This window comes from Aethalodelphis obliquidens, unplaced genomic scaffold (genome assembly GCF_003676395.1).
Source record: "Aethalodelphis obliquidens isolate GAN/ISIS:26980383/991018 unplaced genomic scaffold, ASM367639v1 scaffold2, whole genome shotgun sequence".
NCBI classification, from domain to species: Eukaryota; Metazoa; Chordata; class Mammalia; order Artiodactyla; family Delphinidae; genus Aethalodelphis; species Aethalodelphis obliquidens.
In genome coordinates this window covers 10,686,314-10,712,083 of record NW_020837946.1, presented here as the reverse complement: position 1 = coordinate 10,712,083, position 25,770 = coordinate 10,686,314, and the positions used below count along the sequence as shown (strand labels likewise).

The 25,770-nt window shown below is 37.2% G+C and overlaps 1 protein-coding gene across 1 annotated transcript in view; it reads right to left on the bottom strand.

The window, feature by feature from the left end:
* The window catches only part of SPHKAP (SPHK1 interactor, AKAP domain containing), a 94,452-nt gene extending 68,911 nt beyond the window's left edge, over window positions 1-25,541 (bottom strand). The window contains exons 1-2 of the mRNA XM_027115709.1: window positions 25,383-25,541; window positions 8,017-8,124 (exon numbers count right to left, since the gene is read on the bottom strand). Of these exons, the coding sequence (XP_026971510.1) occupies window positions 8,017-8,124; window positions 25,383-25,541 (267 nt within the window). The remainder of the gene's footprint in view (window positions 1-8,016; window positions 8,125-25,382) is intronic.
* Between the last annotated feature and the right edge of the window lie 229 nt (window positions 25,542-25,770).

Here is a 25,770-nt window from a genome sequence, read left to right as displayed (position 1 = left end):
TTCTTGACTGATTTAGCTTTCAACTCAAAGGAAATTTGCCGTAATTGCAGAAATTGTATGAAAAGGGAAACTCAAACCAAATCTGAGCTATTATAATAATGCATTCTTCTGTCAAAAGGAATTTTAAAAAATTTGAAAAATGGTTTGAACACCCAGGTTTAAAATTACACTCAGGTCTATTCATCTGTCTGTATTTTTAGTGGCAAAAATACCACTGAAATACTTCATTGTGTACTTGAAACTCGACTCACGCGCTTAACAAATAATCTCTTGCTTTTGAGGGGACCCTGAAAGATAGAGATCCCTGTATGTGCGCTTATCAGAACCCCAGCTCTCAGTTATAAGCTCCTTTCTTTTTTATTTTTTAAACATTTGAAATAGGAGATTGTTTTAATGTCAATTTTTGCAACATACTAGAAATCCTACCTCTTGCAAAAATAATCAAACGTTTGATAAAATATGTTAACTTGAAAATGTGCAAAGATATACATATATTTACTAAATATTTATTTATTTATTTAAATTTAAAAAAATTGAAGTATAATTTTTTTTCTAATAATATATATATTTTTAACATCTTTATTGGAGTATAATTGCTTTACAATGGTGTGTAAGTTTCTGGTTTACAACAAAATGAATCAGTTATATATACACATATGTTCCCATATCTCTTCCCTCTTGAGTCTCCCTCCCTCCCACCCTCCCTATCGCACCCCTCCAGGCGGTCACAAAGCACCGAAGCTCCTTTCTTCATCCACACATTCTTCCTGGTGTGACTGATCTTCTCTACTTTCTGAGGGTCACCCTGAAGACCCTCAAATCTCTTCTCCCTCCTCCTGATCTTGCCAAAAACTCCCACTTGTAATCCAACTACCAGGCTGGATTTCCACTTGAATGAGTGAGAGACACCCAGCATCACCCCCTCCTCCTACCTCCGACCAGTTCCCCCCCTCCTCAGTCTTCCCCATCACAGTAAATGAAACTTCCATCCACCTAGGAGCTTATGCCAAAATCGTAGGACTTATCCTTGACTTATCTTTCCTTCATTCAATCCATTAACATGTCCTGTTTTGTTTTGTTTTTCTAAACATCTTTATTGGAGTATAATTGCTTTCCAATGGTGTGTTAGTTTCTGCTGTACAACAAAGTGAATCAGCTATACATATACATATATCCCTATATCCCCTCCCTCTTGCCTCTCCCTCCCACCCTCCCTCCCCCACCCACCCCCCATCCCACCCCTCTGGGTTGTCACAAAGCACCGAGCTGATCTCCCTGTGCTGTGCAGCTGCTTCCCACTAGCTACCTATTTTATATTTGGTGGTGTATATATATCCATGCCACTCTCTCACTTCGTCCCAGCTTACCCTTCCCCCTCCCCATGTCCTCAAGTCCATTCTCTATGTCTGTGTCTTTATTCTTGTCCTGCCCCTAGGTTCATTAGAACCGCTTTTTTTTTTTTTTTTTTTTTAGATTCCATATATATGTGCTAGCATACGGTATTTGTTTTTCTCTTTCTGAGTTACTTCACTCTGTATGACAGACTCTAGGTCCATCCACTTCACTACAAATAACTCAATTTTGTTTCTTTTTATGGCTGTGTAATATTCCATTGTATATATGTGCCGCATCTTCTTTATCCATTCATCTGTCGACGGACACTTAGGTTGCTTGCTTCCACGTCCTGGCTGTTGTAAATAGAGCTGCAATGAACATTGCGGTACATGACTTTTTGAATTATGGTTTTCTCTGGGTATATACCCAGTAGTGGGATTTCTGGGTCATATGGTAGTGCTACTTTTAGTTTTTTAAGGAACCTTCATACTGCTCTCCACAGTGGCTGTATCAATTTACATTCCCACCAACAGTGCAAGAGTGTTCCCTTTTCTCCGCACCTTCTCCAGCATTTATTGTTTCTAGATTTTTTCATGATGGCCATTCTGACTGGTGTGAGGTGATACCTCACTGTAGTTTTGATTTCTAGTTTTCTAGTTTTGATTTCTAGTTTTCTAGTTTTGATTTCTCTAATGATTAGTGATGTTGAGCATCCTTTCATATGCCTCTTGGCAATCTGTATATCTTCTTTGGAGAAATGTCTGTTTAGGTCTTCTGCCCATTTTTGGATTGGGTTTTTGTTTTTTGATATTGAGCTACATGAGCCACTTGTATATTTTGGAGATTAATCCTTTGTCAGTTGCTTTGTTTGCAAATATTTTCTCCCATTCTGAGGGTTGTCTTCGTCTTGTTTATGGTTTCATTTGCTGTGCAAAAGCTTTTAAATTTCATTAGGTCCCATTTGTTTACTTTTGTTTTTATTTCCATTTTTCTAGGAGGTGGGTCAAAAAGGATCTTGCTGTGATTTATGTCATAGAGTGTTCTGCCTATGTTTTCCTCTAAGAACATGTCCTGTTTAATATACAATATGTACAGTTTTGAAGCATATTTTAAATTAATAATTACATTGTGAGCTTTCATTTCTATTATAAATTGTTGGAAGTCTCAATCCACTTACTTAATGCTTAGATATGCATTGTAATTCCTTGAGACAGTAAACAAAGTCAATGATCTTAATTTTTATTATGCAACACTTTACCTACAACTTATAAGATAGAATTTGAACTCAATTTTCAATCAAAATAAACTTATAAAATGTTTCTCTTTAATAGTTTCAGGATCTAAGACATTGATAAATGTTATGGACTAGGTCTAAGACCTACCTCCAAATTACTACTGTATTATTTGTCCACACACTTTAGGTTCAGCCCTCAAATTATTTATCAAAAGCTCCTTCTCAGTTTTATTGATCACTTTTCTAGGTTTTGGTTTCTTCCATATGGCTTTCGTGGATATAGAGCCACCTAGTTTCTTTGGTGGCAGACTCTTTTCTCTACCATCCCTCTGTGTCATGCTTCCCAATAAAGTGTCCTTTCTAATTTATTGGCTTCTAGAAGCTTGGGAAGGTTCAGTGGAACTCTCATTTGACTGAGCCTCAAAAGTTTTCTCTGGGACTTTTGGATTTTTAAAATGTGTCTGGAGCTACTGCCCAGGGTGAGATGAGGTCACATGGACCATCTCTACTGCCCCAGTGCAGACTTGCTTTGTCTGTTTTATCTAGAGCTTCTGTTTTGTTCAGTCTGGCTGACTCTGCCACCATTGTTTGATTTTTCACTTTTATGCAGGCAGCATTTAGCTTCTCTTTGAAAATCATTGAATAAATATTTAAAGAATATTGCTTAGATCTACACTGTAATTCCTTGAGGTAGTAAACAAAGTCAATGAACTGAATTAGTAGCCTAAACAAGGGTTTCTGCAACTCTGGGCTCAACCTGAGTTTAAAATATTTACATTTCACACTGAAGTATGTAGAGATAAAGGGGCATCATGTCATTCTCAAAAGTTTTAGAAAGGAATCATATATGTATGTTCACACACAGATGTATCAATGAATGCATGCACAAAGGAGAGGGTAAAAAGCTAATGCAGTAATATTTGAGCATTTAGGGAATCTGGGAATTCTTTTCCCTCTTCATGCAATTTTTCTATAAGTCTAAAGAATTAAAAAATAAGTAGGAAAGTTGATTTTTTTAGGAAAAAAACATTAAAAGTTGTTTGAAAACTTGGTAAATATCTGGACTAGATAATGTAAATGTCTCTTCACAGTTCTATAATTATATATTTCCTTAATCATGTAAATCTAAATTTTTCCATAGACCAGCTTATCAAGTGGGGTGTTTGTCTCTTCTTTAACTTTTCTATTAAGTTTCAGAATAGACTAGGTCCCACTGAACAGCTGTCAAATATCTTCGTAGTTTTACAATATCATGTATGGAATGTTGAAGGCTGCTTGAGAATCTGATTCATTTATATACAAATTTATGGTAAATGTAACACATTTTCAAATGCCATGATTCATCGATTAAAATGCAGTCTAGAGGCTATAATTTACTTGTGGGGCGATGATAGCCAAAAGTCTTAAAATGATCAGTAAGGAAAGAGTCTGACTGTAACTATGAATAGTAACTATACCCCAATTTAAAAAAGAAGAAAACTATATGTTCAATTTCTTTTTTAAATATGTCTGTTCAAATTAAAAAAAAAAAGAAAGAATGTGAATTGTCAAGGTAATTTTAATGAAGCATTAAACCAAAAGATGGTTCTTGAAATATAAAAAATTAAATTCTAGTAAAGAGCAGTAGGGGCTTAAAAAGTAATTATATTAGTTTTTTTGTGTTTTTTTCTTTCTTGCGGTACACAGGCCTCTCTCTGTCGTGGCCTCTCCTATTGCGGAGCACAGGCTCCGGACGCGCAGGCTCAGTAGCCATGGCTCACGGGCGCTGCCGCTCCACAACATGTAGGATCCTCCCGGACCGGGGTACGAACCCGTATCCCCTGCATCGGCAGGCGGACTCTCAACTGCTGCACCACCAGGGAAGCCCTAAATTAGTTCTTAATTTAAAAAAGTCAAGGGTCCTGAAAAGTCCAAATCCTACCACTCATGTTAAGGACCTCTACTAAGATAATGCTTCTGCTGTTGGGTTTGAACATTGGCTTCCAGTTTCATTATCCTCCTCCACATTTCCCTTTTAAATAATTAGGTTAAAAAAAGAACACGGTGAAGGTTGGTATATGATTTTTTTCTCAGAATGGCAAATCAGAAATAAAATTGTATAGTTTGATTGGAGAACTCTATTTACAAAAACAAAACCACAGTTTTCATATTTGATATCTTTTGAAAAAAATTTAAGGGTAAATTTCAGGGGCCTTCTGAGTCAGACTTCATGTTTGGCTGGCCTATAGTATTTCTTTTTTAAAAATTTTAATATTTAAAAAAAATTTTTATAGGAGTATAGTTGATTAACAATGTTGTGTTAGGGCTTCCCTGGTGACGCAGTGGTTGAGAGTCCGCCTGCCGATGCAGGGGACACAGGTTCGTGCCCCGGTCCAGGAGGATCCCACATGCCGCCGAGCGGCTGGGCCCGTGAGCCATGGCCGCTGAGCCTGCGGGTCCGGAGCCTGTGCTCCGCAGCGGGAGAGGCCACAGCGGTGAGGGGCCCGCGTAAAAATGTTGTGTTAGTTTCTGCTGTACAGCAAAGTGAATCAGTTATACATATACATATATCCACGCTTTTTTAGATTCTTTCCCATACAGGCCATTACAGAGTGCCCATTTCTGACAGCTTCAAACTGCTCTTCACTAAGACACCTCATTTTACCTGTGAAATGAAAGCAGTTCTTTATTGAGATAATGACCAAAAGTTATTTTTGAAGCTTGTTTGATGCTTGAGAACAAACAGCTGTACTGACCCATGCCCATAACACCCTGAAGGCTTTCTATGCCTGAGATTGTCCCTCAATAAAAATTCTAAATGAACATCTTGAATTCAGAAAACATTGGTCCTCGGAGGCACTTAGTTCTAAGAAACTGCAAATCCAGATACTTGGAGTTCAGCATGATGGATACCAAGCCAATCAAAATTGGATATAAAAAAGTTGGCTACTAAGTTTGATCAGGAAGAAATGAGTTAAAGAATGAACATAAGAGTGGGGTACCCCAGAGTTATGAATAGAGTATAAAGCAATAAAATATGGGAAAGCTTTGCTACAGTTTCCTCAGAATCTGTTGTGATTATTTGTTAATAAATTTAGATTTGGGATTATTTCATAAGACTAATTTTTTAAATTAAACTTTAATGAAGATATTATTTTAAAATACAGTTCTATTTTTTAAATTTAAATTACAACTTCATTGTTATCCTTTTGTGGATAATTTGTTTTGAAAAGGAATTAAGTCCTTTTTCCCTGACCATTTTAGTGACTCCTTCCTTGTGTCTGGCTATTTTGATCAAGAGATCCTTGTCCTGTCAAGCATTGCTGTTGATCAACTCTGTTTTCCTCTAGATAATAGCTTCCCCTCAGCAATGTCCAGCTCTGGATTCTGTTTCTTCTCCTCACCCTAGAAATCTGTGCCCAGTAAGAAAGAGAGAAAGGACTCAGAAACTAAGAAAAAGTAACTACAAGATACTTTTTGAGAGATTGGTGTTCATTTTTCATAGGGATTCTGAAATTTTTTTAGTTTAGAGTCATAGACAATTTTTAACATTTGTGTCAGTTTCATTTATTATAAACTCTTGCAGGAAAACTAACCTTCCAGTATGCCTTTTACTTGTGTTTAGATTTTTCCCCTTTGGGGAAGTATAGAAAGAACCATAAGGGCAGTATGAATCAGCTCAAGCTCACTGATGGCATCTGAAACTATAAAGGGACAAAGAATTAAGGAAGAAAGTCGTGCAGTTTTAAGTTCAAATTTGAGTTCATTGGGATTGGGGGCGTGTGAGTAGAGTTTTCTTATACTTAGGAAAATCCAATGGTAATCTTAAATTTGGCTATAAATTTACCATTTCTAATTGTAGATCTGCAATATAGATTCCAAAAATAAAAAGTTTAGAAAAGACCTCTTTGCCCTTTATTACACCATTTTTTGTGCCCCAACTTTGGTGCCTTCTCCAAACGACAGACTCCTTAATACAGGAGCCGCTTTGATGACAACTTTGACTAGAGTGTAGATGCTGAGAGCTTTTACTCTCCATTTCTCTTCCTTTTACAATTCAAAGCTGTGTAATTAGAGATCCATATCAGCAAATGCCTGAATTTTCCACCTCATCTCAGAATTGAATTTGCAAAGAAGGTATCGCTGTTAAATTACTTGCCACCTAAATCCTTTTTCGTTTTTCGCCAAAGATTTTTAACCATCAACTGGTTTTCTGGACAAGGGATTAAAAAGTCCCCAAAACAGCAGGATCAAAATCATTTTGCCTAAACAAAGAGATTGAATTAAGTCTGTTGAATGGACTCTGCTTTCCTTGTGCTATGAGACTGCAGTGTGAAATGTTTTACATCCTCTGTCTGCCAGTTCTGGTTCTGCTCATCATATATAAAAAGCTCCTCCATCGCATTTTCAGCTTCCTTTTTTTTCTTTTTCTTTTTCTTTTTTTTTTTTTTTGCGGTACGCGGGCCTCTCACTGTTGTGGCCTCTCCCGTTGCGGAGCACAGGCTCCGGACGCGCAGGCTCAGCGGCTATGGCTCACGGGCCCAGCCGCTCCGCGGCATGTGGGATCTTCCCGGACCGGGGCACGAACCTGTGTCCCCTGCATCGGCAGGCGGACTCTCAACCACTGCGCCACCAGGGAAGCCCCCCTTTTTTTTCTTTTAACAGAAATGCTGGCATGCAACTCACCTCCAGGAATAGCTCAGAGCTGATGCTCTCAACTTAGTCATGAGAATTACATTTCTCTCCTCTTTGGAAATATTCACCCCCAGTCTCTGTAATCATGACCCCATAAGAGCTAGGCGACTGCAGTTAAAATGAAACATATAGTTTTGTAGAACATATAGGAAGCAGACTACTTCATATAGGAAGGAGAAATCACGTTGTTGATTTCTCATATCAACAATACGCCCTTACATTCTAAGCCACAAGAAATATTTATCTATAAGGACGTCTCTTCCCTTGAAAAGGAGGGTTTTATACGTAAAGCTCAGATCCAGTATATAACATTAAAAAGCATGCCTGTATACTTCTTATGTTGAAAATGTTTTCAAATAATGACTATAACTTATAAGAATGGTAGGACATTTTTACACAGTTTTCATGTTGAAAAATACCTACTAGTAGGAGTTATAAAATATATTGAAAAGAATCCAAGAGCACTCTTGAATAGGCTTTTATTTCTCATCATATGATGCTATTTCTGAATCTTTTACACAGTCAGTTTTGAAAATGAAAACATTGTTTTTCCTTTTCAGAGAAATGATAAGATTAATTTACCTGTTGAAATGAGCAAAGCAGAAGAATCATGAGCTTCTGCCTGTTATTTTGTTAACACTGTATAAACCAGTTATGTATTTTCAAAAGGATGCTTTCCAAATCTTGTACTTAATGATTATGTCCTTGGTAGGAGTACATACGCCCGACTTCCCACTTTCTCAGCCCGCATCCCCAGAGTTGTGTTTACTTACAGAAGCGCAGTTTTCAGACTTGTCTTCCACAAAACCAATTTGGCACGGCGTCCTCTGATTCTGCAGCCAGTAGTCTGTAGATTCCAGCAGGCTGTTGCTGCGGAGAACCTGAGGGAACCAAGACAAACTTCTCAGTGTTATTGGCAAGATTTTCTATTTAAACGAGGAACTCTTTTCTGAAGAATCTGTAAGTGTTTTGTTTGCCTCAGAGCATCTGGATATTAGAAAAAACTTCCAGGATAACAGCACCTCTAGAATGTGTAAAATATTCAACCAGGAATCCACTTTAGAGGGATACATTGGAGTGAATACTGTTGTTTCTTCTCTCATCTAATTCAACATCTGGAAACTTCAGTGTACCTGTGACTTTTGCATAATTTGCAGTGAAGTGATTTTTTGGGGTATGGTTCAATTGGCAATGGGGAATCAAACTTCATTTAAGTGTTGGAACTCTTTTACATTCTACAATATGAAAATTTTCGATTAAAAAATGTAGTTTCTCCATTTGGTGCAATACTGTTACCGAAATTATGATTCTTTAGTTCTTCAGCTTTGATAATATATCTGTGAAATAGGGCACAGTTCTTCTAGAACACTTAGGATACTATATTAAATTTTAAAATGATTAGGAATAAGTAAGTGTCTTACAACAACCCTTTCCCTTGTAGAAGCAGTATGGTAAAGCAAAATCAATTTCAATACATAAATGAACAACACCGACCGGGATTTACAAATGCCTTGTTTCTGGGCTTTGATTTTAAAGCAATGAAGAAAAATTGCATTTCTGAGCCAAAACATTCTGAAGATTCAATCTCATAAACAAACAAATGACTCAACTTCTGATGTGCCTTAACTCTATTCAAATATTGTATAGGATTTTTCTCATCTTATATAAGATTTCCAATGCTCACCTGGTACCCTCTGCTTTATTAAGGTACATGTCCACTACTATTTGACAACTACCTTCACTTAATTAATATAACAAATTTAATCAGTTTGGTTAATGCCACAAAAATAGAATGACACTTCAATTACATTTCATTTGCACAGTGAAGGATTGTCTTCTTTTGTTCTACAAAGATAAAAGTACATTAATTTTTGTCTCTGCATGTTGAGTTAACCAAATATGTCTGACACATTTTTGTATAACATTTTTGTTTCAGCTAAGTGATATTATTACTTTTAAAATATTTTTCCCACTCAATGTTTATTATTCCTGGAGATGACAAATTTTCATCATTCTTTTCCAGAACAGTACAAAGAGACACTTTGATGAGAAGGTAATTGAATGACGAACTTCAGTTATCACTGCAGACTCAAGTTGGCAATGCCAAGATTTTATCTAAACTGTGGTTCTTAAAGTGTGAGCTGGGACCCCCTAGGGGTCACTGAGATCTTTCAGAGAGTCCAGAAGTCAAACTATGCTTATCATAATACTAAGATTTTATTCACCCTTTTCATTCGAATTATCTCACGAGTACTCAGTGGAGTTCTCCAGGGTCCACACGAGGTGTGATGGTGTAACAGGCTGACTGCAGAAGCAAATAGGAGAGTCTAGCTGTCTTCTTTTAAGTCAGATATTAAGAAGATTTGCTAAAAATGTAAGATGAAATTACTCTTCTCATTAAAGTGTTTTGTTTCGGAAAACATAGATATTTTCCATAAAAATATGTATGTTAACATGTAATGTGTTTGTTATTATTTTAAAATAATTTTAAAATAATAAATATGGTTATTTAAATTGTTACTGTTATTTTAAAATTACACATATTTAGAATTTTCTTAGCTTTTTTTCTATGAATTATAACTTTATATAGCTTCTTTAAGTTTCAGTATTTTCATTTCTTTCTATGTGGCTTCAGACTTCATCAAAATATGCTGAAAATACAATTTAGTATATAGCAAAAGCTGTTTTTTATAATTTTTATTTTATATTGATGTATAGTTGATTAACAATGTTGTGTTAGTTTCAGGTGTACAAAAAAGTGATTCAGTTTACATGTATCTATTCTTTTTCAACTTATTTTCCCATTTATGTTATTACAGAGTATTGATATGTCAACCCCAAACTCCCAATTTATCCTTCCCTGCCACCTTTCCCCTTTGGTAACCATAAGTTTGTTCTCTAAGTCTGTTTCTGTTTTGCAAATAAGTTTATTTGTATCATTTTTTTTTTGATTCTGCAAGTAAGTCAGACAAAGACAAATGTCATATGATATCGCTTACGTGTGGAAATTTTCTTAGCTTTAATTTATAATATGGAAAATATCAATAAGTATAAACCCTACAATCAGAAGCTTCGTGAGGTCCCCCAACATTTTTAGAGTGCAAAGGAATTTTGATTCCAAAAAGGTAAAATTGAGAACCATTGATCTAGACTAACTTTATTTAAAGAAGAAAAAGCTTCTCAGTCCACCTCCTCCGCTGCCATTCACTTTTACTTTCAGCATATTTAGAATAGAATTTAAGAGACTGGACATTAGTGATCTAACTGCATTGAAATCTAAACCTGGTCATTAGTAGGAGGAAGACCTTGGGTGGTTGCCTAAAGTCCTGAGTCTAGGTTTCTACACCCGTGAATGGAGAGAGTAACACCCACCTGGTGGTGGGATCATTGGGGTATTCAGTGAGATGACAAGTGTCAAACACTTCAGCATGCAAGATGACAAGTCATCCTCTCAATACGTGGTTCTCATTGTTACTATTTGATACGAACTTCAAAGGAAAATAGAAAATTGGAAGCCTTTGCCTGAAATTAGTGGATTGAAAACATTTCAGATGGATGAAGACAAATTTTCTTCAGCAAATATTCTGACCTAAGGTGTAACTTCAGTTCAACATTTTGTAGTATTACTGGTTGCAGCTACTGTTTTTTGCGTGCTTAGAATGTGCTGGGAAATGTGTTAAATTTTTCATATATTTACTTATTACTTTTAAATTTAGTCCTTAGTGCAGTACTATAAGGTAGGAATTAAAGAGAAGGATCTTCATGGCAATCGTCATTTTGCAGATGAAGACCTTGAGGTTCAGAGAGATTTGAGTTCCTGCCCCAAGCTGCTCAGAGCTGGACTTTGAATTCGGTTTTGAAGGTACCAAGTCTGTGAGTGAAATCATTTAACAATGCTGCCTTGCATAACCCCTGCAGATGGGTGTGATTTGGGGTATGTTTCTGAAGCGTCATGTGCCTCTAATTTTTGTAAACATAACTACGTTTACTCTGCATCATAATAATGTTAGAGGTTTTAAATGGAAGCATCAAATGAACATACCAGTTAAGAATACTTTGCAATGCAGTTTAATAACTCCTCTGACTAAAAATCCCTTCTTAGCCATTTCAAAGCTCACTCCACAGAAATTAGGCCCTGGACCTTTTCTGTATTCTAACATATTCAAGGCACATGTATCATGGTTGCAACAAACTGTGTGTCAACAGGAGAAAACAACGGCCACTGATCGGAGCTTATGAATTATTCCTGTCTTAAGTCAGCCCTAAGTGGGGGCAGAGTTCAGACACAATTCACTTAGGTCTTCCAGAAAAGTGGTGGGCTGGACTGGCATATTTTCCAGGTGAAACGCAGAGAGTCAGAGATGCAAATGCCGAAAGGCATCACCCTGACACTTCCACACTGCAAGATTCCCAAGGCCATGAAAAAGACTGTCTCATGGTGAGGCTGACTGAGAGAATTGTCAGCTACCTAACAGATTTCTCCCGTGTTGAACTTCTCTGATATAGGGAAATAGCACAGAAAGATTAATATGTTGAGTCTTCTACTCTAAGGGCATTTTTTGCACCTATTTTAAACATAAATAATAACTAAACATATACAAAGATCTTGTTCTGCCCTATCCTAAGAGGGGGGAAAAAGTCGACAGCTTTATGGACCTGCTTACTCAGTGGAAAATGCTAGAAAGACTTCCCACTTGGCTATTCCATATCCTTTGGATCCTAAGTGTCTTCTCAAAGGTCCATCTTTGCTTTAGAGGAAATGTCAGAGATGTCAGAAATGTCTCTAAAGCAGAAATGCTTTAGAGAAATGTCAGAGCGAGGAAGTGAAATTTAAAGTGCCACCTAAATCTTTCAATTGCTTAAGAACAAATGTTTTGAGGAGAACATCTTTCATGAGAATATTCATTCACGGTGTAATTTTAAAATGTGAATTTTATTCATCATAATTTAAAAAATAGTTTATTTGATCTTATCAATAATTAAAATACATTTCATTGATATTTAGAGATTATTAATTATTTAATACTTATATTCGTTCATGATTGACCAAAAAATAATACATTTAATTGAGAACTCTCTGGGCTAAGGCCCTAATAGATGTTATCTGAATTAAACTGCTAGACTTACGAGGTAGAATTTGAGGGCTAATATGTGAAATGCACTTAAAACAGTGCTTGGCATATAGCGAGTGTTCAATAAACATTTGCTATTATAAAAATTATTATTCTGTTTGCTCAGACTTAGAGGGGTCAATAATTTTCTTGTTAGTGGAGAGCTAGCATTTGAGCCAGGCTCTCTGGTCCCAAAGCCCCCATTAGGCGTGGCTCCATTGCAAGCTGGTAAAGTCACATAATTTCTCATCCTTGGATTCTACCAAACATATGTCTATGCATTTATCCATCTCTCCCTCACGGGCCTGGTCTGGGTGGTCAGGAGCTTTGAGCTCCAGCCTGACCCTACTGTCTGTGTGGTCAGGCTACCCAGCAGCTCCCAGCCTCCGTTTGTCCTTTGTATACAATTAAATCCTGTGATCTGAAGGGCCATATTCTACATGGAACTTCAGTAATTCTCTGCCTTCATCCTCCTTTCATTCCTTCTGCTGTTCCAACTCCCAAATACATTAAGAGCCAAATAAGCAAAGAAAATACTCAACTGCGTCTGAGTTGTCTGGGGATGTTGGAGAAGGTTGGGAGAATATGTCTCTCTTTCTAACTAGCTTTCCTCTCTGATGCCCTAAAAGGGAGTATCCCCTCTGCATAGGGCCTCAGCGCGTTGCTCTTTCCACCCCTCACAACCCTTTTCCTCGGAGATCTTATTGACTCTCTGGGTACTAATTCCCGCGTGGGGGGATGACTCACTGGTCTACGACTTCATCTTTGACCTTTCTCTAGAGCTTGGCTTTTCACAGTTCTAGCTGTTAGTTATTTTTCTTGGATCTCCTGCTGTCACCTTGGACTCTTTGTGTCTAAACCCAAACCCTTCCCTCCCCAATTTTGGCCCTTAAAAGAAACCTGACTCCCTGACTTCTGCATTTGCAGTTAATGGAAGAACAATTCTCTCCTACCCTGGCTTGAAATGTCTGTGCCATCTGGAACGCCTCTTTATCTGTTTCTAGTCTTATATTTTGCTCTAATTTTTCCTTTAATTCACTTAACATTTAAGTACATGCTCTAGACTAGTCTCTGGGTAATACAATAGTGAATAATGCAGACCCGATCTCCACATTTATGGAACTGAAAATCTGGCATGGAAACCCAGCAGTAAATAAAGGAGCACTGAAATACACTTCATACACTTTTAATTATAAATCGTGGTAGGTAGTATAAAGAAATTCAACATGGTGCAGTGATAGAGAATAAAAGAGATGGGATGATACTTGGGAAGGGCAATTAGGGAAGGCTGGACACCCACAGGGTCCTTAACAATTACAATTGTTAACGTTGTAATGGTCTGTCTCTTCTATCTCCTTCACCCCTTGCCTCTCAAATCCATCTAGCTTACTGAAACCAGAATCAGAGATAAGTTCTAGCCTTTGAAGACAAACCTGGTTTCAAATTCCGGTTTTTCCATTAATTAACTGTGCAACCTAAGGCGGTCACTTAACCTCTTTGAGACTCAGTTTTTCCACCTACAAAATGAGGTCGGTGTTGCACCCACAATGAGGAATTTTTTTAGTAGACATTAAAAATACGAAACACACACAGTATCTGACGACTTTAGGTGTTCACAAACAGTGAATAGTGAATAATAAATAGCTATTATTATCACAAATATGATTACTGATGTTATGTAATTCTCTCCCAAGCCCTTAACCTCAATTGATTAATTGACCCAATAAACATTAGCATCGTACCATCTATTCCTACTGGAAACCAGACCAGGCCCTGGAGAACAAGGAAGGACATATTTGCTCAGTGAGCTCCAAATTTTATGGGCTTATTGTCAAACTATGGCCTAGTATTCAAGACAGAACCTAATTCAGCTCCCACCTGTTAATCATTTCATGAATAGGTATTAAGCTCCAATGTTCAGGATACTGAACTATGCCCAGTTTAGGTGTTTTCCCGGCTTTGTCACCAATACTTTCTCTGCACACACCCTCTGCTAGAATTTCCCACTTACTAAAAGAGCTCCAACTTCTGGACTTTATAATGCACATGCTTTTCCTCATATCTTTCCACCAGCTCCCTGAACTTTTTCCCAAAAGTTCCTTCCCAGCTATCAAGATATAATTGAAACCAACCCCTTTTCCCTATCAAATGTTTCTTCTTCATGATGAAAACAATTTTTTATCTCAGAATTTTGGAATGTACATGCATGTCTTGTCCTTCCCATTAGATGATATGAGTATTATTTCTGCAAGGCTTTTGTTTTCCTCAGAGATTTTATGGAAAGGTTACAAAGAATTTTTATGTTGAGCAAATTCCCATTTTCTACTTCTGTACTATCAAATATTGTCAAATTTTATTTTCTGATAATTGTAAGTATAACGATGTTAAGAAGCCTCAAAGCCCTTAAAAAGAAAAATTTCAAACACAAAATGCTACATTTGCCTAATGCATGTATCATGATTAACGATGGAATGGTGCTTAAAATTAATTGAATAATGTCATCAGAACAATGAACTCATTCTTCAAAAGCAGAGATTTATCGTTCCCCCAACCCCAAACAGGTAGATTCAGAGAAGTTAAGATGTGTTGGGATTTTGAGACATTGACTCTCTCAGCTGTCTGGAGGCTGGAGAGAACCCGGGTTGTCCATGCCAGGACAAGCGCCTCTGGCCATCTGCTTATTCAAGAGTTCCAAACAAATATTATTTTTAAAAATATGTATAATAATGTGGAAAAGATTTGGAAACACCGTCTAAAGAAATCATCCTTTCAAATGTTGCACTTCATTTTCATGAATGTGCGCTGGAGACTAGGAAAGAAAAAGCAAGAGGAGTGATAAAATGAAGGAAGCCAGATAAGTGCATTAATAGAGCCCTGAGCATCCCTCAGAGAGAATCTCCAGGCCCCTATTGCTGTGCTAGCCGTTTTCTAGGAAACTCAATTCAATTTTTCTTACACAAAGAGATTGTAATGTGAGCAGGGCAATTAGATTTGCATAGTGAGTGGTAAAGATGGCAGAGAGTTGATAAGAATGATGTTAGGGAAGAATGAAGGCAGCTATTCGTCAGATATTATTACCTATTTGCTCTGCAATAAACAGTGGCATCTCTACTGCTGGTAACATTTTCTTCATAGAGCTATCACATCCCTATAAAATTCACCCTTTTATCAATTACAGGAAAAAATCTGTAAAAAATACAAACACACGGAGGCTAAATAATACGCTGCTGAATAACCAAGAGATCACTGAAGAAATCAAAGAGGAAATCAGAAAATACCTAGACACAAATGACAACCAAAAACCCAACGATCCAAAACCTATGGGATGCAGCAAAAGCAGTTCTAAGAGGGAAGTTTATAGCAATACAATCCTACCTCAAGAAACAAGAAATATCTCAAATAAACAACCTAACCTTACATGTAAAGCAATCAGAGAAAGAAGAACAAAAAAACCCCCAAAGTTAGCAGAAGGAAAGAAATCATAAAAATCAGATCAGAAATAAATGAAAAAAAATGAAAGAAACAATAGCAAATATCAATAAAACTAAAAGCTGGTTCTTTGAGAAGATAAACAAAATTGACAAACCATTAGCCAGACTCATCAAGAAAAAAAGGGAGAACACTCAAATCAACAGAATTAGAAATGAAAAAGTAACATTTTTCATTTTGTTTTCAAAAGTAACAACTGACCCTGCAGAAATACAAAGGATCATTTTGTATAATTTTACCCACTTATTTTATGTTGAGTTAATCTGTGCCTTAGCGAACTTTTTGGAGAACTCTGTAATCTTTTGTTTTCCACTCTGGGATATGATACCTTTTCATTACCTCACAGCGAAACTCTATTGCTTATTTAAAGCACACTGAACTCCTAAAAAGAGGCAAGGAAACAAACTGGAAATTAAATTGTTGTGTGGAGGGAAAAAAGTGGCATAGAAAACTCAGTGGTTTCATCTCAGTTTCTCAGAAGGTTGAATTAAATGTTAAGATAACATTTTCCTTTCAATGATGATTCTTCTGGCTGACTGCCTGACGTTTTATGTATTTAGCCTCCTTTGACAAAAGGGGGAAACTGTTTCCAAAGTATGAATAATCATGTTTGATTATTCATAGGACATATTCTGCAATGATCATCTGGTTGGATGTGAAACATTCTTGCATTACACGACTGACACCTAGTACAGTTTGGAAATCTTGTAATTGATTATTACAAAAGTATTGGAAAACAATGGAGTTCTTTTAAGGCCTTGGAACTAGCAATTCTCCACTGTCAAGGAGCAGATCAAAGGCATAGATGGTTTGGAAGTTTGGGAAGGAAATGCTTAGCAGCGGATCTGCAATTCTTTCTCTCTTTACTGTGGAGAATGGTGGGAGGGAATACCCCCAGAGAAGAAAGAAGGTGACATTCTCATATCTCGTTATAAACATACTAACCTCAAGATAAACTGTACTCTTATAGCGAGAGAGTCCTTATCTATGGGATGCTTTTAGCAACCCTGGTCGAACTAAGCTTGCCTCTGGGAAATAAATATGAAATATACTGATTTATAAATATTTCTGACAAATGTCACACATGCAAGTAACTGAGTATAAAATGGAAATGTTTCACGAACAAAAGGGCTCTCTTCTTTGAAATTAATGTCCCCATGTATGTAATCTGGAGACTTTGTATATTAACCAGGCACAGAGTTTATCCTAATGTGGCAAGAAATGAACTAGGTAGACTGTTTCAGATCTCTCCCTGCCTTTCTTATATAAGCCACACAATTACTCTGTCCTGGAAGCTACATTGTATATCAATGCAATCACAAGAAAGGTATAAGAGCACAGAGGGCAATTCAGCAGTATCAAGCCATGCTTGTTTACTTCTGCCACATCGCACTTCAGCCAGTCGGCTGGCTGAAGAATGCTTTGAAAGTTGATCAGAGCTTTCTCCACATGAAAATGAAAACCAAGTTTGAGTCTCAAGTATAAAATACAAGAGTTTCAAACACGATATCCTCAGGAAATGCTATTATAGCATAATTTATGAATGGTCTGATTTAAAGAGAGTCAAATTAGACATACATGGAGGACAGCTGATCAATTGCTATTTAATTGCTATTTAGATGCAGTATAATGCTGTCACGTTGATATGACCAGTGATGGAAATGTGATTTTTAATGTTAGGAGAAGCAAAAGATAAGAAAAAACGCACATGTAGGAAAACACATGATGTGTATCTAGACCTACCATTGACTTTGTATGATTTTTCTGCAAAGTGTAAGTAGCGCGGATTTTGCTGTTCATCAAAGGGACAGCGGATTTGGCCACCTATCCCTTGAGTACTGATGTGTACCTTTGGCCTTTGGCAATTATAAGAAAGAGGCATTTCTCATTTCTTGACTCTTCCTTGGAAGAAGCTGCTGGGAACAACTACCTTCTAAGATGTCAGCATATGGACACAGAATTTGCTAAGGTTCACACCTGCTTCTTGGATAGTCCTCATTCTGGAGAGTGTGAGCCCTCATCTGGACCTTTTAGGGCAGGTCTCCATCTCAACATGTAGAGATAAGCCTGGTAAATGTGGGCATGCACACGACAGGGCTCATTTTCAGAGATTCATGAGCCAGAAGGCCCCTATGGAGGACTCTTCAAGTTTATCTGAGCCAAATCTTTCCATCCCATTCTGGCAGAATTGAAAAGTGGGCACTTTTATCAGAAGGGTGAGCCTGGCCAGATACAGGGAAGGTGGATGCTGTTAGGACTGGTGGGGAACATGGTGTTTACTGCTGGCTACAAGGCTGAGAGGGTTGTCTACATGGAGGACTGAAGGGAAAGAGATGAGAACCTTAAGGCTAGTGATGGGGAACCCTGGGATGGTAAGATATTCTAAAGGCCCACAGAGATAAAAGAGAGTTTTGAATGCCAGATTAGATATTTAAAAAAATTTAGACCCCCTCTCAGTTTTTGATAGAGATATTGAATACCTAATATAAAGGTTTGGTGTAATTGCAATAATTCAGGAAAAAAGATCACTTGCCTAGTTTCAATAGTGCAACATCACTCTCAATTCCACAAAATGTTTTAAGCTATTCTGGGTTTTCAGAGTCCTACTTTTTGGTTAAAAAAAAAAAAGAAAGAAAAGGAAAGGCACTGCAAAATCCTTCCAGGAGTTCTTCACACACAGCAAAAAGGACGCTCAAGGAACGGAGCTGTAGAGAACAGAATAAGACTAGCATATTGGAGTCTCAAGTACTCTATATAGCAATTATTGGCAGGCAAGAGAGGTGGTGTGGAGTCCTGAATAGAAGCCTTGACTTTTGAAGTAAGAAGCTGAATCATATTCAAACTGCAAAGTGAGCCATAATTGCTGGTTTGCAACAAAGTTTCCCACGTAAGATTACTGAATTGACATTTTCCAAAGAATAAACTCGCCACGTAGCACATATAGCCCCACCTCTCTAAAGTTCAGTGTGGACCAGCCTGCTTTAAAGGCAAGAGAAGACATTCATCATTTCAACCTGCTTTCGGTGAAGGCAGAGGAAATTAGTCCCCACCAGAGCCCGCATCATCTTTGTTCTGGCCTCAGTGCAACCTTGAAGCCTCTGGGATGTCAGTGTGGCTCAGCACATGAGGAAGTTTCCTTAGGCAGTCAGCGAAATGGCCCCCAGAGGGAATTCTGTGGCTGGCTCTTTAGATGCAGCTTGGCTGAATCTGAACCTGTGAACTCGCTACCTTGTCTCCTAGCTCTTCTTCCTAATGACCTCAATGACACCACCACTCATGGACGTCTTGGTTCAAATAGTCAGAGTTCGTGGTTCTGTTCAACTCTCAATGTCATGGAGACCTATTGACCTTGACTTCCAAATGTGTCTCATCAGAGTTCGTTTTTCCCTCCTCCCACTGCCTGTGTACAGATTCTGCCTCTCTTTTCCCTGCTTCCCTATCCATTTCAGCTATGCTTCCCCTGGCATCCCAGACTCCACTCTCCCTTTGCTCTAAGGAATTATCTTTAGAACTACTATATTAACCATCTTCAAATACCACTTTTAGTAAGACAACTATTTCTTTTTTTTTTTTAAAGGTCATTTTATTGCTGAACAATACACACTTTTCTTTTTAAAAAATTTATGTATATGTATTATATATACATATTATATAATAGATACATATTTTTTTTTTCCCCCAGCACCACACAGCATGTGGGATCCTAGTTCTGTGACCAGGGATCGAACCCGTGATCCCTGCACTGGAAGTGCAGAGTCTTAACCACTGGACTGCCAGGGGAGTCCATACTGTCTAATTCTTTTCTTAAAAATCTCCCTGTTTCTTTAATGCCCCTGATTACTCCTGCAGGAGGGCAATACAACAAGACACCTAGCAGTTTAACAAAATTTGGATAGGCCATTCTCTGTTATCAAAATCTGAGCCTGAAAATCACTACCAGGTTGCTTGATCAGAAGAGAGTATTTATAGAGCTCTGAGTAATTTACATTTCAGAGGGAAAAACCTTGTGTCTTCCTTCTATAGAAAGGTGGCTATGGCTCAATTATGCTGGCTTTGTATTAAATTTTATTTATTTAGTTATATATTTTTAAAAGCCCTTCCTTCCTTTAAAGAAACACTTTCTAGGGCTTCCCTGGTGGTGCAGTGGTTGAGAGTCCGCCTGCCGATGCAGGGGACACGGGCTCGTGCCCCGGTCCGGGAAGATCCCACATGCTGCGGAGCGGCTGGGCCCGTGAGCCATGGCCGCTGAGCCTGCGCGTCCGGAGCCTGTGCTCCACAACGGGAGAGGCCACGACAGTGAGGCCCGTGTACCGCAAAAAAAAAAAAAAAAGAAAGAGTTTCTACAAATACAGAATATTATAGCTATTTTCCATCATGTACTTCCTAGAATTAATACTGAGCCTTTTGGCCAAGAACAGTATAATTCTGACTAATAAAAAGGTCTTTAGAGATATGGATCAGATTCTGAAAAAGCTTCTCAGTTTGTATGCTCACGCCTGCACACATTAATTGAATTGCTTTTGTTAATTACATGTCATCAAAATGATATGGGCTTAGATGAAAATGTATATTACAGAGTAGGATGAAACATCAAGGAGCTTCCATTTTGTTCTTCAGTTGTATCTGTGCCACTGTTGACAGCAAATTTAAGTCAGTTTAAAGGAGGTCAGTCACACCAAAGAATGCTCTTGAAACTTCAGAGAGCTGATCAGATGTCATATTAAGATCAAATTTTGCCTCTGGGAAACTGAAATGTTATCAGCCTGCTGCCTTTGATAAGTCAAAGTTTAAGGTGGATTTAATTAACATGACATAAAAAGAGAAGGCTTTTGAGGTATTGATTCTTCTCCAACAATTCTTTCCTCACATGAATCCTATTCAGAGACTTGGTTCCACTATATCCCAAGTTACAAATCTTCAGCCCATCAAGTAAAGCATGCATTGAAAATGTCAGCTATTGTGGAAATACGGCATTGACTATAATGCTTTCAAACTAGAGGAAAGTCTAACAGATACTCAACACAATGAAGGCACAATGCATGCTACGTCCAGATTCGTTTTTAAATTTTACTTACATAAATTTTGCCCTTGTATAAAGATTATTTACTTGGAACTAGTAATTATTGAGCACCAACTATGTGCCAAGGACTTACACAAAACTTTCTGTATGTAAACGTCACACCAACCCTAAGACATCTGACTCAGAGAAGTTACATCACTGGCCTAAGATCACACAGTAAAAAGAGAAACCTGGAATTTAACTCAGGACTTTGGATTCCAAGTCCAGCTTTGTTACACAACATTTCACTACCTCCCTTTAGATAACAGATTTTGATTTATTATAGAGACAATATAGGGACCTTTCACTTAGTGTTTAACAGACATAAAAGGATAACATTTATAATAATTTAGCTCATTTAATGGAAAGTCCCTATGATTCAGTTTCACAAAGGTGGTTGCATTTGTCTTGTAAGGAAGAATTGTCCTATGAGAGGAGGAAACATCAGGGAATGTCCGTGTGAGATACAATTTTAAGAGATGCCACGGAGAGCTCCAGTATTCCCTCTCCACCAGCAGCTCTCTTTCTTTCTCTCAATTTTTTTCTGACAATATTTGGAATACTATCATTTAAATGCATTATTTTACATATATTAAAACTTCCCCTGGGTCTTGGTGCTCATTAAATTAGGGTGACATAGGGGTTAGCTTACATCCCAACTTGGATGGATTGATGCTTTGTGATGAATGGAATTCTGAAATCATGTCCAGGCTCAATGAGCTCAGTTGTCAATGTCAGTTAAGGGAGGGGGCAATCGAACTAGTTTAGCAGTAGTAGTAGTTAAATAAAAATAGATTTTATTTTTGCAGTCACTATTTTATTGTGATTGCAATTTTTTTGCTTTATTTTAAGCAATCACTAACACCTCAGTGTGAATTTATCTGATAACTTTCTTAGCGCTTAGAGGAAGGGGAGAAGGAAGAGAAAGAATAATTCTGAAGCTAGAGCTGGGATAATGGTATAACATTGTGCATACCAGGGAACTTTTGAGAGCAAAAGGGGAGTCTATCCACAAAATTCCAGGAGAGTATATATAGACTGTGACTAGATGATATGGTAATCTTAGCTCTGGGGAAAGACTTACTGATAAAAACATATATTAAGGAGTTAATAAGTCCTTCAAATAAGACCACCAAAGTCTTTTTCCTGATGATATGGCTTTTTCACTGCTATGGTGTCCAGTGACCATTTTTCCCTAACAAGAAAATTGCACCTGGGTAGGATTCCCAAAAACCTTAGAGATTCACTGTGAAGTACACGGCACATGAAATACATTCGGTCAATTTGCAATTTTTCAGAGGCTGATTATTCAACTAATGCATTATCTTCTGGAGCCTTGTTTCATTTCTTCCACTGATTAATTTAACAATATATCAGTTCTGATAAGAAGGTTTGATGGGGAAGAAGATGAAGCTATTACATGAAATGAGTTTGGGGAATTACCAATAGACTTCAATTATCCATATTACTCTTATAGAAGGTTGACTGACTGTGAAGAGTGGTGATTCAGCTGGACAGCCTTGCTATTTCTAAGACAGAGCTGCCCTTATTCTTTTTGTCACTTTTGTATAGTGCATTTGTGAATATATAGATCCTCACTTCCCCAATCCCATTATCTGTGATTAATGCAATTAAAAATATAATCATGATCACTTAAATCAGCTTGTAGTAATATATAATAATAAAATAAAAGAATTAAGTCTCAATATTCATGCCTTTCCCTGAGGGTCCATGTTCCTGATACAAAGAAGTGAAGAAACACAGGTGAGCTACTTTTTTGAAGGCAAGGAAAACAGCTATAGCCCACATGGTGTATGACATGTGGCATATATGGCTACTAAATTGTCTTAAAATGCAATTAGTATGTAAGCTCAAGAGAATATTTAAAATGAAAGGAATGTGCTATGAATATTAGAAAAGTATTGCCAGTACTCAAAAGTATTGACTTCTCCTGAATTAATTTGTAACAATCCTTCCTAAATTTAGTTGGATAATGTCTTTACTCATTCAAATCTTAATCATACCTCAAAGTCCAAATTAAGATGCACTTGTCTATCTTGAGATATGCCTGTGTAGTTACCTCACATAATTATTTAACTTATTAATTACTGTTTGACTTTTCACATGAGAAACCAGTATTATCTCCCACACTAGACTGTAAATTCTTCCAGACCAGGGGCCATTTGTGATCTATCCTTGTATCTTTCCTCAGGATGTAACAAAGTTTTAAAAGTATTTGGGTTGGACTGTATGGAATTACCCATATTTGATTTTTTTTTTTCTTTGTGGTACGCGGGCCTCTCACTGTTGTGGCCTCTTCTGTTGCGGAGCACAGGCTCCGGACGCACAGGCTCAGCGGTCATGGCTCATGGGTCCAGCCGCTCCGCGGCATGTGGGATCTTCCCGGACCGGGGCACGAACCCGTGTCCCCTGCATCGGCAGGCGGACTCTCAACCACTGTGCCACCAGCGAAGCCCCTATTTGATCATTTTTGATCCATAAAAAAGTCAGTTTCATATGGTTCAACCTAATACTAGTTGTTCTAGAAATAATTGTGGAATGAGTAGAATTATATTTAAAACTTTAAATTCATATATATATATATATATATATATATATATATATATATATATATATATGAAATCATTTAGAATAGATGACTGAATTTTTATTTTACTTTTTCTAGTAGCTGCCCAGTCCCAAACAGTTCTATTAGTTCATTAACTTCCAGACAAGATTTTAAAAAAATGAATATGACTACCTATTTTCTAGGGAAATAAGCATAATTGAGATAACAGATAATAAAGTACTAACTCTCTCAGCACAGTAATGCCAATATTGAATTTTTTTTCTGGCACTGCTTACTTGTTGATAAAATCATTCTTTAGAATACTATTAGTTGTAGGTAATCATTATTTTGAGTGCTTACAATATGCCAGACACTGTTCTAAACATTTCACGTCTATAAACTCATTGACTCTGCACCTCAACTCTGTGAAGTGGGTAATATTATCTTTTTTCAGATGAGCAAATTGAGTCATGAAGAGGTAATTTGCTTGAAATCACACAACTAGTAATTATAGAACTGGGTGTCAAATTCAGGCAGTCTGGCTTCAATCTTTCTTTTAAATGCCGCTGGAATTCTAATCAATAGAAATAGAGTTATTTAAAAATTAGAATAAATTAAAAATCATTTAGCCTTATGAAAGACATAGCATCCAGTGAAGACTTTATAGAGTTACAGAGTTGAATAGACCATACCTAGGGCTTGAAAACCTGCTGCTTTAGTTCTTTCATAAGTAATTCAAAGTCATTTTGAATTGTAGTGCCTCAGTTTTCTACATTAAAAACTGGAATTCATAGTATGGAATCCTCTATAAGAATTTTATGAGGATCATATAACACATGATAATAAGAATCCTTAATTAATCAGGCAGGTATATTTTTATATTTGGTTATGAATATATGCATAAAAATATTTTGTAAAATTATGTTTAATGCTACTTTTTTTTATAATCAATATATGTTTTCTAATGAAGATATTTGTTTTCTTTGGTACTTAAGAACTATACAAAATCACACAAGCACAGAATACATATGGCTGCTTAACTGGGTACAGTAATCAATAAATTGAAATATATATATATAATGCACATTATGTATACGTAATTATATATACTTATACAATATGATTAGTAAAAGAATTTATCTTAATTTATAGCTATAAGTACTTTTTATAATTGAACTTTGTTTTAACAATAAATGAACTAATCCAGTGTGATTTCCTCTAAGTTTTCATGAAAAGGAACACACTTTTCTCTGGAATTCAGCATCAAATAGTGATAAAAGCATTAGATGAGGAATTGGGCATTTGGCTTTAAATTTCTGGGCCTGAAGTTGGATTGGCTGGAAAAATCGGACAATTAAATTAGATGATTTTATGTTGTTCAAATGATAACTTTCTGCAAGTGTCTTAAAGCAAGACTTGTTTATCAGTTCTAAAATCTATACTCCAGGAAATGCAATTCTGTTCCTAATAAAATAATCAGGCATACCCTTTCCTTTAAGAAAATAGCAAAAGGAGAGGAGCCATGAATTTTTCTTAGATATAGACTTAGGAGCTTAATATGATAAGTTGAGCCATTCAAAACCTGTGAAGATTTTTCTACAAGGAGATCCAAGAAGCCGTCAATCATGGCTATGTCTGGAAAGAGTTACTAGAAAAAGTTGGAGGTGTGGCGAAGCACTGGAGGCTTAGAATTTTTAAATCAGACGTTTCTGAAATGCTTGAGTTTTCCGATCATTTCCATGAATTAGATTTTTGAATGTCATCAGGGGGTTGTCCTGGGGAGCAAATTGTGGGTGATTTTGTGGTGTGTTTTTGTTGCTGTTCCTGCTTTAGAAGAAGTGCTTGAAAAGTCAAACTAAAGTAGTGTTCAAGTTCAATCGGTGAGAGGAGAGTGGTGTTAGGCAGTGTTACCTTCTTACACGCAGTGATGGAGCTACCCAAGCTACTTCCCGAGCTGCTGCTGGCGCTGCCCTGCTGCAGTTCCGGAACCTCATACATCAGGGGTGACTCCAACTCGCTGTTTGTGCCCCAAAACACAAAAGAGAACACATTCTGGTGAATCATCTCCATATTCAGAAAGAAAGAAGCATGATGTGGTTTTATGGAAAATCATCTTTTCAGATTGCGCTGAACGCTGCAAACCCTCCTGCTGACATTGATGCTTGCCTCTTCGTTGGTTTCACTTTTGTAATTGGTGGAAGCACTATGACCTATTCCATTGTGAATATAAAATTGCGACCCATCACCTTCCAGTGTAGGTGGATGGACACAGTGCATCTGCATGACTTCTAGCAGGGTT